At 54.0% G+C, this 15,729-nt stretch overlaps 1 protein-coding gene across 12 annotated transcripts in view; it reads right to left on the bottom strand.

The window, feature by feature from the left end:
- The window catches only part of CLEC16A (C-type lectin domain containing 16A), a 203,511-nt gene that overhangs the window by 101,150 nt on the left and 86,632 nt on the right, over window positions 1-15,729 (bottom strand). For all 12 annotated transcript variants that reach the window (XR_003965687.2, XR_003965689.2, XR_003965688.2 and 9 more), the window contains 3 exons: window positions 13,524-13,574; window positions 10,149-10,277; window positions 1,663-1,783 (listed from right to left, as the gene is read on the bottom strand). Coding sequence is in view for 9 of the 12 variants with exons in the window: in XM_030301390.2 (XP_030157250.1) it covers window positions 1,663-1,783; window positions 10,149-10,277; window positions 13,524-13,574 (301 nt within the window). In the remaining 3 variants the exon portion in view is untranslated. The remainder of the gene's footprint in view (window positions 1-1,662; window positions 1,784-10,148; window positions 10,278-13,523; window positions 13,575-15,729) is intronic.

Raw genomic sequence — 15,729 nt, 5'->3', positions numbered from 1 at the left:
CACACGGCAGGGCAGGGGTATCCGGCTCAAGTGCCAACCCTCAGGGGTCTACATCAGGATTGTGGGTCACACAACGGAACGCTTCTGTCAAAACTCATTCAACTGTACGCTAAACCTTGGTGAATTTTATCAGACGTAAACTGATCTCAATAAAGCGGACTTAAAACAACAGGACCCTGTCTTTACCATATGCTACAAAGAGTTCTCTCTGCGGGTCCCGCCTGCTCAACTTCCATGTCTTTGAGTTTTCTTTGAGGGCAACCTCCCTCCTCACTCTCAGGTGGAGTCTGAGTCTTTTCTTTCAAAAGAAATGGGCCCCACAGCCCAGCTCAAGGACCAGCCACGAGACCCCAGCCTCGCCCATTAGTGAACCACATTCCTCTGACCACAGATTGGTTCAGGGATGGTCAATGGACCCAAGCCAGACCAATGAGAGCCCTGCTGCAGACCTCCATCAAGTCACAGGAAAGAGCAGCCCTATTTCTGGAAGGGCTGCTTAGCCAGTTCAGTAGATTTTGGAACGGCAGACGGCCACCTTGTCACCATCTGATGAGAGCCCTCCAGAGGATGAAGCCAGAACAAAGGGAAGCCCAGTGGAGACAAAGGGCAGCAGCTTCCTGATGACGCTGCTTAAGTCCCTAGATGCAGCTATGCCCGAAGGCAACGTACTCCTGGACTTCCCAGTGACGTCAGCCAACTCCCCTTTCTGTTCCTGAAGCCAGCCTAAGTTGCGTGTTCCGTCTCTTCTAACCGAAGAATCCTACTATGTCACCATGCCACCTTGCCCATCCCTGTGCACGTGCCCTATAGCAAATGGGAGGAAAGAGAGAGCCCTACACGTACGAGAAGGGTTATCGGAACGCAACCAGGCTAATGCCCGTTGTCGCTTTTAATCAAGTCACCCACAGTCACTTTTGAAAGTCACCCTCCCTTCCGATTCTGTGTCTCCCTCTCTCTCTGCCCCTCCCCCGTTCATGCTCTGCCTCTCTCTGTCCCAAAAATAAATAAACGTTGAAAAAAAAAATTAAAAAAAAAAAAAATGGGGCGCCTGGGTGGCGCAGTCGGTTAAGCGTCCGACTTCAGCCAGGTCACGATCTCGCGGTCCGTGAGTTCGAGCCCCGCGTCGGGCTCTGGGCTGATGGCTCGGAGCCTGGAGCCTGTTTCCGATTCTGTGTCTCCCTCTCTCTCTGCCCCTCCCCCGTTCATGCTCTGCCTCTCTCTGTCCCAAAAATAAATAAACGTTGAAAAAAAAAAAAATTAAAAAAAAAAAAAAAAGTCACCCTCCCCCCTTTTCAGCAGCAGAATCTTTAATCATTGGCATCATACAGAAAACCAATCAAACTGGCAGTGCCACGGTCATACGGAGGGCAGGGATCCTGGAGCCGGAGACCCCGATCACCCCGCCCAGACCCCTCGGCGGACGACCTGCACAGCCCCACCTGGGCTGCGGTGAGCAGAACCCACGACGGGCTTCCAGGCGCCCAGAAGGCAGGGCCCTTTCTTGGAGTTTTGTGGGACACGCACGCTCTGTTGGTGCTTGGTGATGGATCAACCACAGTCCCAAATGCTGGTGGCACACTGACCCTCCCAGCTACGTCTGAGCCGGCAGGGCGGAGCGGACACTGCCCCCTGCCCCGCCCCCTCACCCCTGCCGTGACTCACTCAGATCTAGGACGTCATCAGTTTTGATCAGGTCCTCCTCCCGCGTCAGTGGCAACTGGGTCTCGGGCTCCCCTCGCAGCTGCAGTGACAGGGAACGGAGCATGAAGAACACCCGGATGGCCTGCACAAACAGTTGGGGAGCAGCAAAGAATGAACCTGTAGTTAGTTAGGTGACGTGCTCCATGTGGAGAAATCACACAGTGGCTCTTGATTTCAACAAACAAAATGAAGTCCACCTCTCCCAGTCCCAGTCCCAGGGCTCTGGTGTTTGCAAAGCAAGACAAAAAAAAAAGAAGAAGGAGAAAAAGAACAAGAAAAAGAAAGAAAATCAACAGGTGCAGCCTGTTCCCACTTATCCACAAGTGAGGGCACTTCACCTCAACCGAGCACCTGGCATTTGCCAGCACCTCTCCCCTAGTGTCACGTGACCTTCTGACCACCCCCCCCCCACCCCCACACCCCTGCGTCCTCAGCAGGTGGCCCGCTTTGCGGACAAGGCACTGAGACCCAAGGAGGTGAAGTTCCCTGCCCCAGGGCACGCATCTAGGGAGGGCTGGAACCTGGCCTCTTCCCACTAAACCAGCACAGAATCTGGAAACGCAAATCCCAAGTGACAGCGTTCCCGCGTCCCACCTACTGAACGTGGGGGCAGAGAGGACAGAGGGTGAACCCTGCAGGGTTCAGGGCGGCCCGACTCGATTAAAAGCCCGCCCCTGCCCCTCCTGGGCGAGCCCGTGCGCAGCAAAGCTTCAGCCCCTTGGCCTTGCACAGGGGCTACGCTGTGGACGGGACGGCAGACCTGGGGCCTGGCAGGTGTGCGGGGACATCGGTGCCCCAAGGGCCCCTCACACTGACCCAGCCAGCTCTCTGGGAACAGAGGCAGCTCCGGGAGCATGGGGATCCCTGGCCCGCGAAAGAGGCGTCCGGGAGGGATCCAGCATGGCCATCCACGCTTCCCAGAGACCGGGAAGAAAGCAGAATCCCAGGCCCCGGAACCAGAGATGTTTGTGCAGAAAGCAGCCTTCACCGCGGGCCCGGCTTGTGCTGGCAGCACGCAAGCTACCCTCGGGTCCCCGACTGGAGCTGAGTGGCCCACCGGTGAGACCAGGAAGCCGAGGGGCAGCCCCTCGCACAGGCCGTCTTCCCACCTCTTCCCCTGAAGCGTAGCTGACGGGCCTGAGGCCTGAGGGAAACCGCTCTGCAGTCAGACACACGAGGTCTGCGCTGGACTTGCTGGGCAAGGCCCCCGACCCCCGTGAGCTCCAATGTCCACATCGGTGAAATGGGGGTGGTGGCCCCCGCCTCACAGGGCTGCTAGGAGGCTCTGAGATAAGGCGGGGGGGTGGGGGTGTGGCTAGCATGTGCTAGTAAAGGGGCAGCCATCCTTCACTGCGGCCACTCGCTAGCTGGGCACGGGGGAGGGCACGGGGACAAACCACTGTCGCCACTGGCAAGCCACACAGCGATGAGCGCCAGCCCACTTTTGGTCTTCTTGTTTACAGTTCTGAGGCTACAGGCTTGGCCCACTGACCGGGGAGGCGGCCCTTCACAAGACAAGGTGCCTCCCGAAACAAGGCGGGGGCGGGGCTGGGGGGAGGCAAATTCCTGCCTCTGCCTCCAAAGAGCGGGGCTTGCGCTGGCTCCCGATGACCCAGGCCACAAGGATACCCACCCGCACGTGGAAAGCCTCATCTGGCCGTGGCCTGCAACTGGCAAGAGACCTGAGCCACTTTCTTGATCTCCTAACGTAGAAAACCGGAAGAACAATCCTACGTCCTGGATGCATTCTGAGATCACGCCAAAGTACTAGAGGAAGATAAGCTTTTATATCGCAGTGAGAGTGGCAGCTGCATCAGTATCGGTCTGATTGTTCTTATCAGCTTTTTAAAGTACAGTCTTCGTAAGACGTCTGCAACAATCTGAAGAGAAAGAAGTGTGGCTTCGTTTTCTTAAAATCAAAACGGCAATTACGAAGCAGCCACCGCGTGCCAGGCACCGTGGGCACCTCACCGCAGTGTCAAAGCCGTGACACGGGAAGAGACGGAACGGGGAGAGGCAGACTGAACCAAGTTCACAGGGCTGATGATGCCTGAGCTGGGGTTGGAACCGGAATGTCTGATGCTTGTGGCACTTAACCAAGCACACGAAGAAATTCACACGCCTGTGCCGGCCTGAGCGCAGAAAGCCCAAGATGTGGGTGGTCATTTGAACTACACGGCCATCTGAACTCTCAAATAATGAGTCACAGGCCTCGGATGTGACCAAAAAAGGCCCATCCGTCAGGTCGAAGCTGAGTGAATGCTTCATTTCTGTCTCAAAAACCCATTCTTCCCGGGGTTCTGAGGGCAAAGAAATCAAGCAGGACCCTCCTCGCTGGGGGTTGAGAACAGAAATGTGTGTGGCTTTCTACAGACCATCACTCTGAGAACCAAAACCTTCCAATATAAAAGTTCAGAACTTGGCTCCTAGGAGGGACCTTTCTGGTAACACATCTGCTTTTGGTCTGCAAGCCAACAAATGGCAGGTATTTCCAGAAATACCAAATGATAATAATAATAATAACAATAATAATAGGATAATAAAAATATGAAGAATACAGAACATAAAATAAATGCCCCTAAAATACTTTTCCTGGTTCTTGCCCCAGTTAAGAGAAGGAAGAGGGTGTGAAAAGCCCATGCCCACGAGGGAGGACGGACCCCACAGGGCCAGGTGCTCCATTTGGACTAAAGATGGGGGTCCCTTGGGGGTCCTACAGGGTCCACCAGGCACGTTGACTAGCCACACAAGTCCAAGAATCCACAAAAGAGAGGTAAAACACCAGGATCAAGGCCCTCAAATTCATCCCACAGCCCCCTAAACAATAACACCCCCTCCACTCACCAGAGTCCTGCCAGGTACTAGCGAGGCAAGACCGCGACATCTCACTGAAGCCTTTTAACAACTCCGCGTGGTTCCCATTTTACAGACAGGAAAGCAAAGCCCGGGGATGTGAGGCAGCCTGCCCACAGTGACTCGGCTAATAACCAGACTCCAAAGTCTGTATTCTTCCAACCATATGCCTTTGCCTTCAAAAGATTTAAGGCTTGGGACCCAGGCTTTTATTGAGCGCTTCTCTGGACTTTGCCAAATAAACATGCAATTTGTCAAGTTTTACTGAAAAGGAAAAAGGACTCATTACTCGTTCTGAAGCTTCCACAGAATGCCAGGAAGGCAGACGGACACTGGAAGAACACATTCGTTTTGGACAGGAGTGACAGCTGAGCACGCTCAAGTACCAAGAAGAGACGCGTCCTGCGTGCTCCAGTGCCCCCAAGAGCGAGTTCTGCGAGGGGGTCGTGGGGAACGAGTTCGCCAAGTGGGGCAGGACGGCTTCGGGCTCAGACGGACCTGGGTGAGTCACACGAATCCCCCGAGCCCAGATGCGAGTTCTGGGGATGGGGGGTACCCACCGGCCCCGATCTCAGGGGCCACCGCAGAGGCACAGCCCCCGAGCCCCGGGGCCGCCCCGTATACAGCGCTCAGGTCCAGCCCTCTCGCCACTGGCCCTGCCACACCTGCAAGCTGCGGAGTTTAGGGGGCAGTCGCCCAGGTTAGAAGCCCACCAGGCTGTGGAAGCGGCCGCGAAGAGTCAGTCATTCTTTTTTTATTTTTTTTTTTAATTTTTTTTTCAACGTTTATTTTTGGGACAGAGAGAGACAGAGCATGAACGGGGGAGGAGCAGAGAGAGAGGGAGACACAGAATCGGAAACAGGCTCCAGGCTCTGAGCCATCAGCCCAGAGCCTGACGCGGGGCTCGAACTCCCGGACCGCGAGATCGTGACCTGGCTGAAGTCGGACGCTTAACCGACTGCGCCACCCAGGCGCCCCAAGAGTCAGTCATTCTTAATGGGACGCCGAAGCAGTGTAAAGCGGGCACAGCCCGCTGGGAAAGCGCCTTGCCGGGATGTACAGTGTCACGCAAAAAACGTTCATACCCTTTGAAGCGGAAACTCCACTTCTGGGAACTTATCCTAAAGAAATAAGCCAGGAGAAAGAAAACACTGTATTCATGAAGCTGCTCATGACAGTTTAGCTGAAAATAATGTGATCCCGGAAGCAACCAGGATATCGAACCAGCAGAAAGATGCCTAAGTCATGGCAGAAGTCACCAGATAAACTTTCAGGCCCCGGTAAGAGATTCGACTTGCGACGACCGCGTCACAACAAGGAGAGCTTCCTGATTCTGCTGCAGGACGGAGAAAGGGCAGGGAGGGGCCTGGAAGCGAGGCCACGAGGCACCCTTCTGCCTCTTGAGAAGACACGCTTGCAAACAAAGGCAGGGAGGAGACGCGAAAAGGGTCTTGGGTGATGAAATCACGGGAAATTCTTTCCCCTCCACTTTTAGAACCTCACAAGATGTTCTTTCATGCGTAATACACATCCAGAGAGAAAAGCAAAATATCCTATTTCCTCACGGTCAACAGCGATAAACACAAAACCTGTGTGTGGTTTTACGTGGGGATAGGGAACAGAATTCAGGGACAAATACAATTTCACACAAATACACGTGTTTCCTAATGGCTTCCCAGATTACCACGGAAAGGTAGCTACTGGATTAAATCCAGATTTTGATGTTCACCAAAATTCCTCTAACTCTTCTCTAGCCTTAAGCTTCAGGAGACCACGAAAAACTCTCTTTCCTTCCCTCCTGAGATGCTAGACTGCTTCACCGCACAGTAAGTACTTCCTGAGCACCTCCTGTCTGCCAGGCACCTTGCAGCCCGTCTTTCCAACTACCTTGGGCAGGAGCTGAGACACAGAACACACGAGCAACGTGAGGCTCGATGAGGTTGAACAACTTCCCCAATGCCACACAGCTGGAGCCGGCACTGAACTTGGTTGGTCTCACCAGCCTGTGTTCTTTCTAAACTGCTTCTCTCACCGCCTCTGGGAGGAGCCCAGCCCAAGTCCCCATTTCTGCTTACACGTTCTCATCAGACCCCAGTAGTTCCCAGGACCTTCTTTTCTACGTGAACTTCCCTTACCAGCTGGCATGGCTCAGTGGCTCTCTTGCTTTTCTGGTCTCGTTTTACAATCTCCGTTCACTGTCTATTCTGGCATTTTGCACAGTACCTAGCAAATGCTCAACACGTCTGTCGAATGGAAGAATGCGCAGGAGGCACAACGTGACTTTCAGCGCTGGGTGCCTCCCCATGGCCTGCGAGGCCCGGTCACCCTCCTGTCTTGTCCCATTCCCTTCACTCAGCCTGCCGGTCGCCCCGCTTCCTGAACATGCCGTGCTTATTCACATCTTGAACTCTGTACTCAAATGTCCCCTCAGCCCGGTTCACGTCTGTGCCCTCGGGCACAGCATCTGGCATACGGTGAGCGTCCAGGGGCTCTCTGGTGAATGTAGGGAGGACTGTTTTACAAGTTAGGAATGATGTATTATTAAGGGTTGTTTGAACTTCCTTCAACAAGTCCTTAAGGAAACAGAAGGGATTTCTGAAAAGGGTCAGCCTCCTAAAAGTTAAAAAAGTTTCCTTGGTGGAAAAAAAAGAAGAAGAAGAAGAAAACCTTTGAATCCAAAAGGATGAAATGGAATGTTCTTTGGATACAAGCAAAGAACTTGAAAGAAACCACATAAGCCCTCAATTGCTTGCTAAACCATACACTTCCTTTAGCTCAAATTCAAAGCACACTGCTGCGTTCTGATGTCTGAAATGGGCTAAGGATTCTGGAGCTTCTGGAGGATTCTAGACAGCTCCTTGAAATAGGAACCAAACTGAGGTGAGTGGCCAAAACTCCCCTTCAGAAATCTGAAGTCACAAAGGAAAGCTTCTCTAAGGTAGATGGCTTTGCTTTGAGATGGCCGGCCCTCTTTTCTACCACTCGGCCACCTTCTTGCGGGCTCTAAACCCAGGGGCCCTGAGGCTTCAGAGTTGCTTTTATAAACTTGTCACACAGACAAAGACTGAACAAGAGACCCCGGGGAAGTGCAGACATTCCCAGCGCTCTGTCTGTGCTCAGTTAGTTGGGCTACGCATCCCGTCTGCGGCAAGGGAGGCAGGCCGTTTACAACCAAGTGAGGTGTGAGGGGCAAAGAGAAGAAGGCGGCCCATACCACCAGCAACTACTACCGGCCTGGGGCGCCTGGGTGGCTCAGTCGGTTAAGCATCCGACTCTTGATTTCGACTCAGGTCATGATCTCACAGTTCATGAGTTCGAGCCCCGCCTTGGTCTCTGCACTGACAGTGCAGAGCCTGCTTGGGATTCTCTCTTTCTCCCTCTCTCTGTCCCTCCCCTGCTCATGCACTCTCTTGCTCTCTCAAAATAAGTAAACTTAAAAAAAAAAAAAGAAAAGAAAAATATCTATTAAAAAAAAAGGACTACTACTGGCCTTTCGTGTTCTGTCTTTCACTGACTCCCCACAATACCTCTGGCAAGGGCAGGGACATGCTCCTCTCAGATGGGTAAAGGAACCCCAAAGCCCAAGCAACCCTCCCTCTGCCATCTGCCCCACCCCTGAATTTCCCCCATTCTCTCCTGTGGACCATGACTGTCTGCCCTGGGCTGGCAGGGCCTGATGTCAGCAATCAGCTACCAAGGCCAAGGTCCTGGCTGGGCTCTAAGGCCCCTGAGATCAGCTCCCTCCAGCCTCATCACTTCCCATTGGGCCTCCCTCGCTCTGCGCTCCAGCCATGTCCCTTCCCTAGAGGTGCTGGAATGAGCCACATCTCCCTGGCGCTCTGCACCCCCTGGCTGCCCGGCCTATCCCTCTGGTGCCTGTGCCACCTCGCTCCCCAGGTGGGATTAAGAGCCTGACCCCATATTCCTTAAACTGATGATGCCGCCTTTCCTACCCTGGCCTCTAGACTCTGACTCCTAGATGACTGAGGCGGTGTATTCCCCGTCCCTGGTGCCCAGCACCACGTAGGACTGATAAATACGACGAAGGTGGCAGTAGGGAGTGGCAGGTCAGAGTGGCTAAGAGGGTAGCCCTGGAGGCCACGCTGCCCGAGCCGAGTCCTGGCTCCTGCTACTTATCAGCTGGGGGACCTCGAGCAAATCGCTGGACCTCTTCATGCCTCCGTTTCTTCCTCTGTGAGATGGGTTAAATTTAGCACAGCCTCCTAGGACAATTGTAAAATTACATGAGGAGGTTCATACTAAGAACTGATACGAAGACTCACTTTCTGTCAGACGTGAGCTCCTACAAGCATTAAGAAAACTGGGGGACCACGAACCAGAAAGAAGGCAGTACCAACACAGAGCAGGAGCTCTCAACATTCACAGCCTTCTGGACCTCGCTCTGGCTCAGACAGGGTGGGTCCTGTGGTGAGGTCTGCGGGTTTGGTCAGACGGCAGGGAACGCGGATGGACTTAAAACACACATGTCTGACTTCCTCTGCGTCCCCCGCCACCCCATGCGTCCAAGGCGAAATCACCGCCTGGGCAGAGGAAGCCCACGGAATCTTCCTGTTTGAGGCCGATCCAGCAGGTGATTCCTGGTTCTCAAAATCCAAGAGCGAACACCTCTGTGGCTCTGGTTAGCCTGGGATTAACTCAGAAGAAGAGGGCAAGGGATTCATCTCATTTATCCATTCATGTCTCCAGGGAATGCTTTTCTAGGAAGAGGTGACAGTGCTTTCTAAAGTAGTTTTTTTTTTTTTTAATGTTTTTATTTATTTTTGAGACAGAGAGACAGAGCGCAAGCAGGGGAGGGGCAGAGAGAGAGAGGGAGACACAGAATCCCAAGGGGCTCCAGGCTCTGAGCTGTCAGCACAGAGCCCGATGGGGGGCTCAAACTCACGGGCTGTGAGATCATGACCTGAGCTGAAGTCAGACGCTCAACGGACTGAGCCGCCCAGGCGCCCCAAGGTGACACTGCTTTCTAAGAAAGAAGCTGATCTTACGAGAGAGATAGCATACCGTGAAGAGCCCTGCGAGACTGCTTCAGAAAAAAAGCGCTGATAAGGGGTGCACGCTGCTGCGGGGTTCTGAGAACTAATGTGCCCGTCACACGCGGAAGCAAGCAGGCAGGGCGAGAATCGCAGTCTCCTTAGCGGGTGCCTGCCTGGAGATCCCTCAGATACCTTAACACCACACCATCTCGGGCGGGGGTGCTGAGCCTCTCTGGGCCAGAGTTTCACACGGGCCTCACCTGCGCCGCCTGCCCTCTGCTCACCCCCCTGCCCCCGGTGCCCGCAGTGGCCCGGAGGCGTTCTCTCAGAGCCTGGGGCTGGGGGTCGTGCCCTGCACCGGCGAAGGCAGCCTGCCCGGCACCGCGCCGTGGTATTTCAACCCTGCGTTAGCAAGGGGCAGGTCCCCTTGAGAAGTCTGTCCTGGCGGCAGGGCGCGAGGGGGGCGCCCATCCGCCCGCTGTCCGGACACGGGGTGGACGGCGGGCTCCCGACCTGCTGGAAGACCCTCCCTCCCAGCCCCGGCGGCGGCCCCGGCAGACGGCAGCCCAGGAGAGGTGGGTCCCACCTGCGCTCACTCACCCGCCGCGTCTTCTCCACGTCGCCGCACGGCAGCCGCTTCACGAAGTCGATGCCGGTCAGCGGCGTGCCCGTCGGGGGCAGCAGGATAGAGGCGTCCATCATGAGGTACTCCACGTTCATGGGCTTCATCTGGAAGAGAGACATCACAGGAAACCTCACCGCAGGGAGGGAGGGGCCGGGGCAGGTTACACGGGCCCCTCATCTCGCCCACCGACAGCCAACGGGTACAGTGTGCCCACGTTAAGGCTGGCACGAGGCCTCGAGGCGGCCAGACGTGCGGGCCGCGAGCCTTTGTTTCCCGAGACGCAGAGTTTTCCTTCCCTTGAACTGACAGCTCGGACACCCTTGACGAGTTGCCTCCGTGCTGTGGCAAGCTGTGCTTTCTCACCCTCTCGGGCCCCTCCACCCAGCGGGGAGCGGGTCCCTGACCGCAGCCTCCTCCCTCTCTTTGTACTCCCCAGAGTGACGACGACAGACCTAGTGAGGGCAGCCCCCCATTTGTGGAGAGCAGACCACCGACTGCAGGCAGGCGGTGAGCTACAGATCCTATTTAGTCCCCCCGAAGACTCCGGAAGGGATGTTTCCCAGTCCGCCGACAAGACGGAGACTCAGCTGGCTGGTGGCAGAACTAAGATGCAGACCCAGGCCCGCCTTGCTCCAGAAGCCCTACGACTCCTGCCACATGACCACCAACCTACTTCCTTCCTCAGCCGCTCAGCATCTTACCTGGGATCAGAAAAACAAAGCTACTCAGTGAGCACCTACTAAGTTCCGGGCACCTGTGGGGCTCACCTACCACTGGACGGGAGTGCTGATGCTGTCCCTTGTTACAGAGGGGAACACCGAGCCCCGAGAAAGCGCGTATGCCCACAGCCGCTGGGCCAGACAGGAGCGGAACTGTCTGCCTAGCTCCACACCACTTCCAGGAAGTCTTCTCTGATGACTACGATGAATGGTAACAACATCTCCCCTCCTGGAACTTTGCTGCATCAGTACTGACACTGAATGTGCATGCATCGTTGGACACAGACACTTCATTTACCAGACACCCTAAAGGAATGAGATTTCCTATATAGGTAAATGTCCTAGAGATTTAATTTTACTGCTTCAAGCATCACATGCTGTCTTAGGTGTCTTTTTTTTTTTTTTAAATATGTGAGTGATTTTTTTTTAATGTTTACTTATTTTGAGATAGAAAGCAAGGGGGGAGAGGCAAAAAGAAAGGGAGAGACAGAATCCCAAGAAGGCTCTGTGCTGTCAGCACAGAGCCTGACATGGGGCTTCATCCCAGGAACTGTGACATCATCATGTGAGCCAAAATCAAGAGTTGGACGCTTAACCGACTGAGCCACCCAGGCGCCCCTTTATCTATCTATCTATCTATCTATCTATCTATCTATCTATCTAAAGAAGGTGGGCTTCAATGCTATCACTTTTTTTCCCTCCTGGAACACACAGCTAACTATACACGGCATGTGTGGTGAGGGCCCGGCTGTCTGTGCCAAGCAGCCAAGGAGACAGCACACCCTGCCTGCCTCTTCCTCTGGGCCTCTGTAAGCTGTTTCCTCCAAAGGCCTGGGGTCCCTCATCCCAAGTCCCTTTATCCCAGGGCAGGGTGGCAGAGCCCCATGTCCTGCCCCGGGGCCGCCCTTGGCATCGCCTTCCGGCAGTGCCTTCCGGCCTGCCCTCCGCCCCTTTGCAGCCCACTCCGCGCTGCCCCACCTGTCTCCACCACCTTCCGCAGGAACAGCAGACGGCTGCCATCATTACACCTTCTGCATTAGATAGGAGGTGATTCAGAAATGAATGAGGGTCAAAAATGAAGGCCTGGATTTAGCACAAGGGTCTCCGTGAGCACATCAGCAGCACCCAAGGGTCTATCTCTGCTTCATTTAGCTCAGCGACTGGTTCCTGAAGTCTGACCTAAGGACTAGACTTTCAGGTATGGGGTGTGCCCCCTTTCAGGTTCTCTGGGGTGCCAGACACCGTGCAGGACACACAATGAACATGCGACAAGACAGACAAACGAGGCCGGGGGAGGCCCCTATGATGGGAGGGAGGGGAGCCAAGCACTCGTGCACACCGTCTATGGGAGGCACCCCTTCGGTATTACACATCCAGGCCGGGTACGTGGTGTGGGTCCCATTTTACAGACGGGAAAAATGAAGGATGGAAGCAACCCGTTGAAGGTCGCATCGTCAGGAGGTAACAAGAGCAGGAACTGAGCAGGGGTTTAGGACCCCGAGCTTCTCCACATCGTCAGGTGACGTACGAGCCTCTCGTTTCAAACAGGAAACCGAACTGTGGAGAACCGCAACGCAGAAGGAGACATCCCGGGGGTGAGATAAAGTGGTAGCTAGCCCCTGAATCCACTCCACTTCCATTACTGGTCCAAACAAAGAGTAGGACACAGAGACACTCTTCCGGGGGGTCAGGGGAATGATGGGGGGCAGTGGCCACCACCAGGTGTGAGATACACCTGGGTGGCCTACACATCACCGGAGGAGGCCCGGGCACTACTCGGGCACATCTGGAGACGAAGAATGCCAATTTACAACGTTCCCTTTCCGCAGAGGGCCCGGAAGCGCCGAGGGCAGGGGTGTGGTGAGGGCCCAGCAGTCCACCCCCCGGTGAGATGGGCTTGGGAGCCAGGAGCCACTTTGAGCAAGCTGCTTCTGTGTTTGTGACACTGAGGTTCATTACAACTTCCCGAATCGCTTCACTCTTTGATGAGCAGTGTCCACGAAAAGGACGTTTGTCACCTAATTACTGACTGCCAACGAAGGGGCAGGTGTTAGGGATGCAGAGAAATAAACACGACAGAGAGAGCTGCGTGACCCGATCTCTTCCCATGACCGTGCCTGCCGGACGGAGGCAGACGGGGAGGACTCTAAGCCGGTGCCGTGGATTCGAGGACAAGCAACACGCTGGAACATTCCAGGGGCCCAGCAGAGAAGGGCAGGACACTGCAGGGGAACTGCTCTGCCTTGGAATCCTGGCTCTCACCTCCCTGGCTGGGCAGGCTGGGGCCTCCTGATCGGTGACGGGAGAGAATGACAGCAGCCACTCCCATCAGGGTGACGCGGGCAGCAAGGGCAGAACCACGTACAACATGCTTTACATTCCTGACGTGGCGTGAGACCTCAGTCAGGGACCATTTTGCACCCAAGTGAATCTTTCTGACCCATCTACGGCACGACCCTAACAGGGGGAGTGAGTGTCATCTGAGATTTCAAAAGTGGCAGCGAGTCAGAGGCACCGTTTCCAACTCAGTTCCCCACCAATCTGTGTCCTTAAAGGCCCAAGTGAGAATTCTCTCGGTTCCACAGGACGAGCCGCACAGGCCACGCCAGCGCTTTCTGGCCCCTCACTTACTGTCATGCTCCTGTACTCGTCTTCAAACATGTCCAAAAAAATTTCTTCTCCCTAAAAAGGAAGGAAGGGAGGGAGATTATGCATATTTTTTCCATAAACACCAAAGTATTATAAACTCCACTTCACGGCTTGGGGGGCCATCTGGTTCTCATTAGCGAGTTCTAGAAAATCACCAGGAAGTAAAACACACACGTGAGCATGAACACACACGCTCTCTCAAACGAAAGCCCGGATATCATGTTGCGCCTCTCAACGACTCTCCCCCCCCCCCTTTTTTTCTAAGCACGTATAGTTAGATCCCTTCTGTCAAGGCAGCTAATTAAAACAGCAACAAAACACTACCACATATAATTAAAATATAAATGTGGTTAAAATGGCGAGTGTTCAACATCATGTATTTGTCAAGAACGGTGGGAGAGATGGGGAAGCCCGGCTCAGCTGCCGTGTTCAAACCAGGAGGCGCCACACCTCGGAAAGGAAGCATATAATTAAGTATACTTAACGCTAAAATTATACAGCCTGGTCCGTTCATTTTTGAGGCACGCCTGTGAGGCTCTGTAGCTCCGCGGGGCTGTGATGGCCAAGAACTTGGGTCTGAAACATGTACACCAGGGGTCAAATCCCAGCTTCACCTCTCAGAGCCTCTCGCTGGGTGACAGCCCACATCTACGCGGGTCGCCGTGAGGGTGACACGGGTCAACCTGAGCACAGAGCCCGCCGCCCGGCCAGGGCTGCTAAATGCGAGCATGGTCATTATGGGCACCACTGGACACAGCACAGCTGGGGAGGGGAGGGGAGATTTAGCTGAATGATCTGGACTATTGGAACTGTCCTGTCTCTCTCCTAAGTCCTGAATCACACATGTACAAACACAAATACATGGGCAGGGTGGAAATGGAGGAGATCCTTTATACATTTTTCCAGTATAAGTTCCACGAAAGAACCACAGAAATCACGAACCTGGAAATATCCAACACCTTCTGAGTTATTATACTTAGGACCTTATAGGATTGTATTATATGTAAGACCTCATAAGTAAAACTTACAGGATGAAAGAACGATCTGGGTGGGGAGAAGGGAGCTGCAATTCAAATATGGCTCTCGTTTCGCTAATGGTGAAGAAAACCCTCTGGGCAAATGTCTACCTATGTATCTCTGTCTTTCGGTTTTTGCAATGCAAGACTTTCTGTGGGGGGTGGGGGGCAGGGGACAAACTAAGAGCAGTTATCCTGGAAAGAGACCCAAAGATGACTAATGCAGCCGTGAGGCCTCCGCTTTCTCCTGGGCTTTGCCGAGGACGTGTATCCTTGCTGAGGCCAAGCCTCTTGCGATGGTCTAAGGGGAGCCTGGGATTTCCTCCCCCGTGCATGGGGGCCCACAGGGGTCCACCCTCGGCTGGGTGTGCCCACCATGCTGCAGCTGCACGGGGTCGTCTGAGCCTGACGAGGTGGATCCTGGATTACAAGGCCTGCTTTTCTCTCAATGAACATGGACAATAATGGGCAGTGGCTTAAAAAGCTTCCTGCAAAGAAAAGAGTTCCGGTGCCTATGTGCCTATAATTCATGGCAGTTTAAAGAGAATACAAAAAATCAAAGAGGTTGAACAACAAGAAAATGGCAGCGCTAACACCTTTCTCCTCATCAGCCAAACAACAAGGAGAAACTGTGGCTAACTGGACCTGGAAAGACCTGACGCAGAGGTCGAAAACCAGGAAGGGACTAGGTCCATGTGAATATGGAGTAATCCACCTACTGCTGACAAATTACATGCTTCCCTAAGGAATACATCATGCCCTAGATAAGAATGACACAAAACCATCACAAGGAGATATTTCAAAACTAAACATCCGGAATCCGAAGAGGAATCTACAAATTTCTCTGTTACTCAAAGTCATGGTGGACCTTTACAAAATCTCACTACCCTTAATGATAAACGTCTAGAAGCCTGTACGAGGTTTCCTGGCACACAGGTCTATAAATAACGTACATGCAGGGGCGCCTGGGTGGCTCAGTCGGTTAAGCGTCCGACTTCGGCTCAGGTCATGATCTTGTGGTTTGTGAGTACAAGCCCCGTGTTGGGCTCTGTGCTGACAGCTCGGAGCCTGGAGCCCGTTGGGATTCTGTGTGTCCCTCTCTCTCTGCCCCTCCCCTGCTCATGCTTGCTCTCTCTCTCTCTCTCTCTCTCAAAAATAAAATATTAAAAAGA

The sequence above is a fragment of the Lynx canadensis genome, chromosome E3 (assembly GCF_007474595.2).
Source record: "Lynx canadensis isolate LIC74 chromosome E3, mLynCan4.pri.v2, whole genome shotgun sequence".
In the NCBI taxonomy this organism is placed as follows: domain Eukaryota; kingdom Metazoa; phylum Chordata; class Mammalia; order Carnivora; family Felidae; genus Lynx; species Lynx canadensis.
Note: the sequence above shows the minus strand (reverse complement) of the source record. Positions and strands in the feature narration are given on the sequence as shown.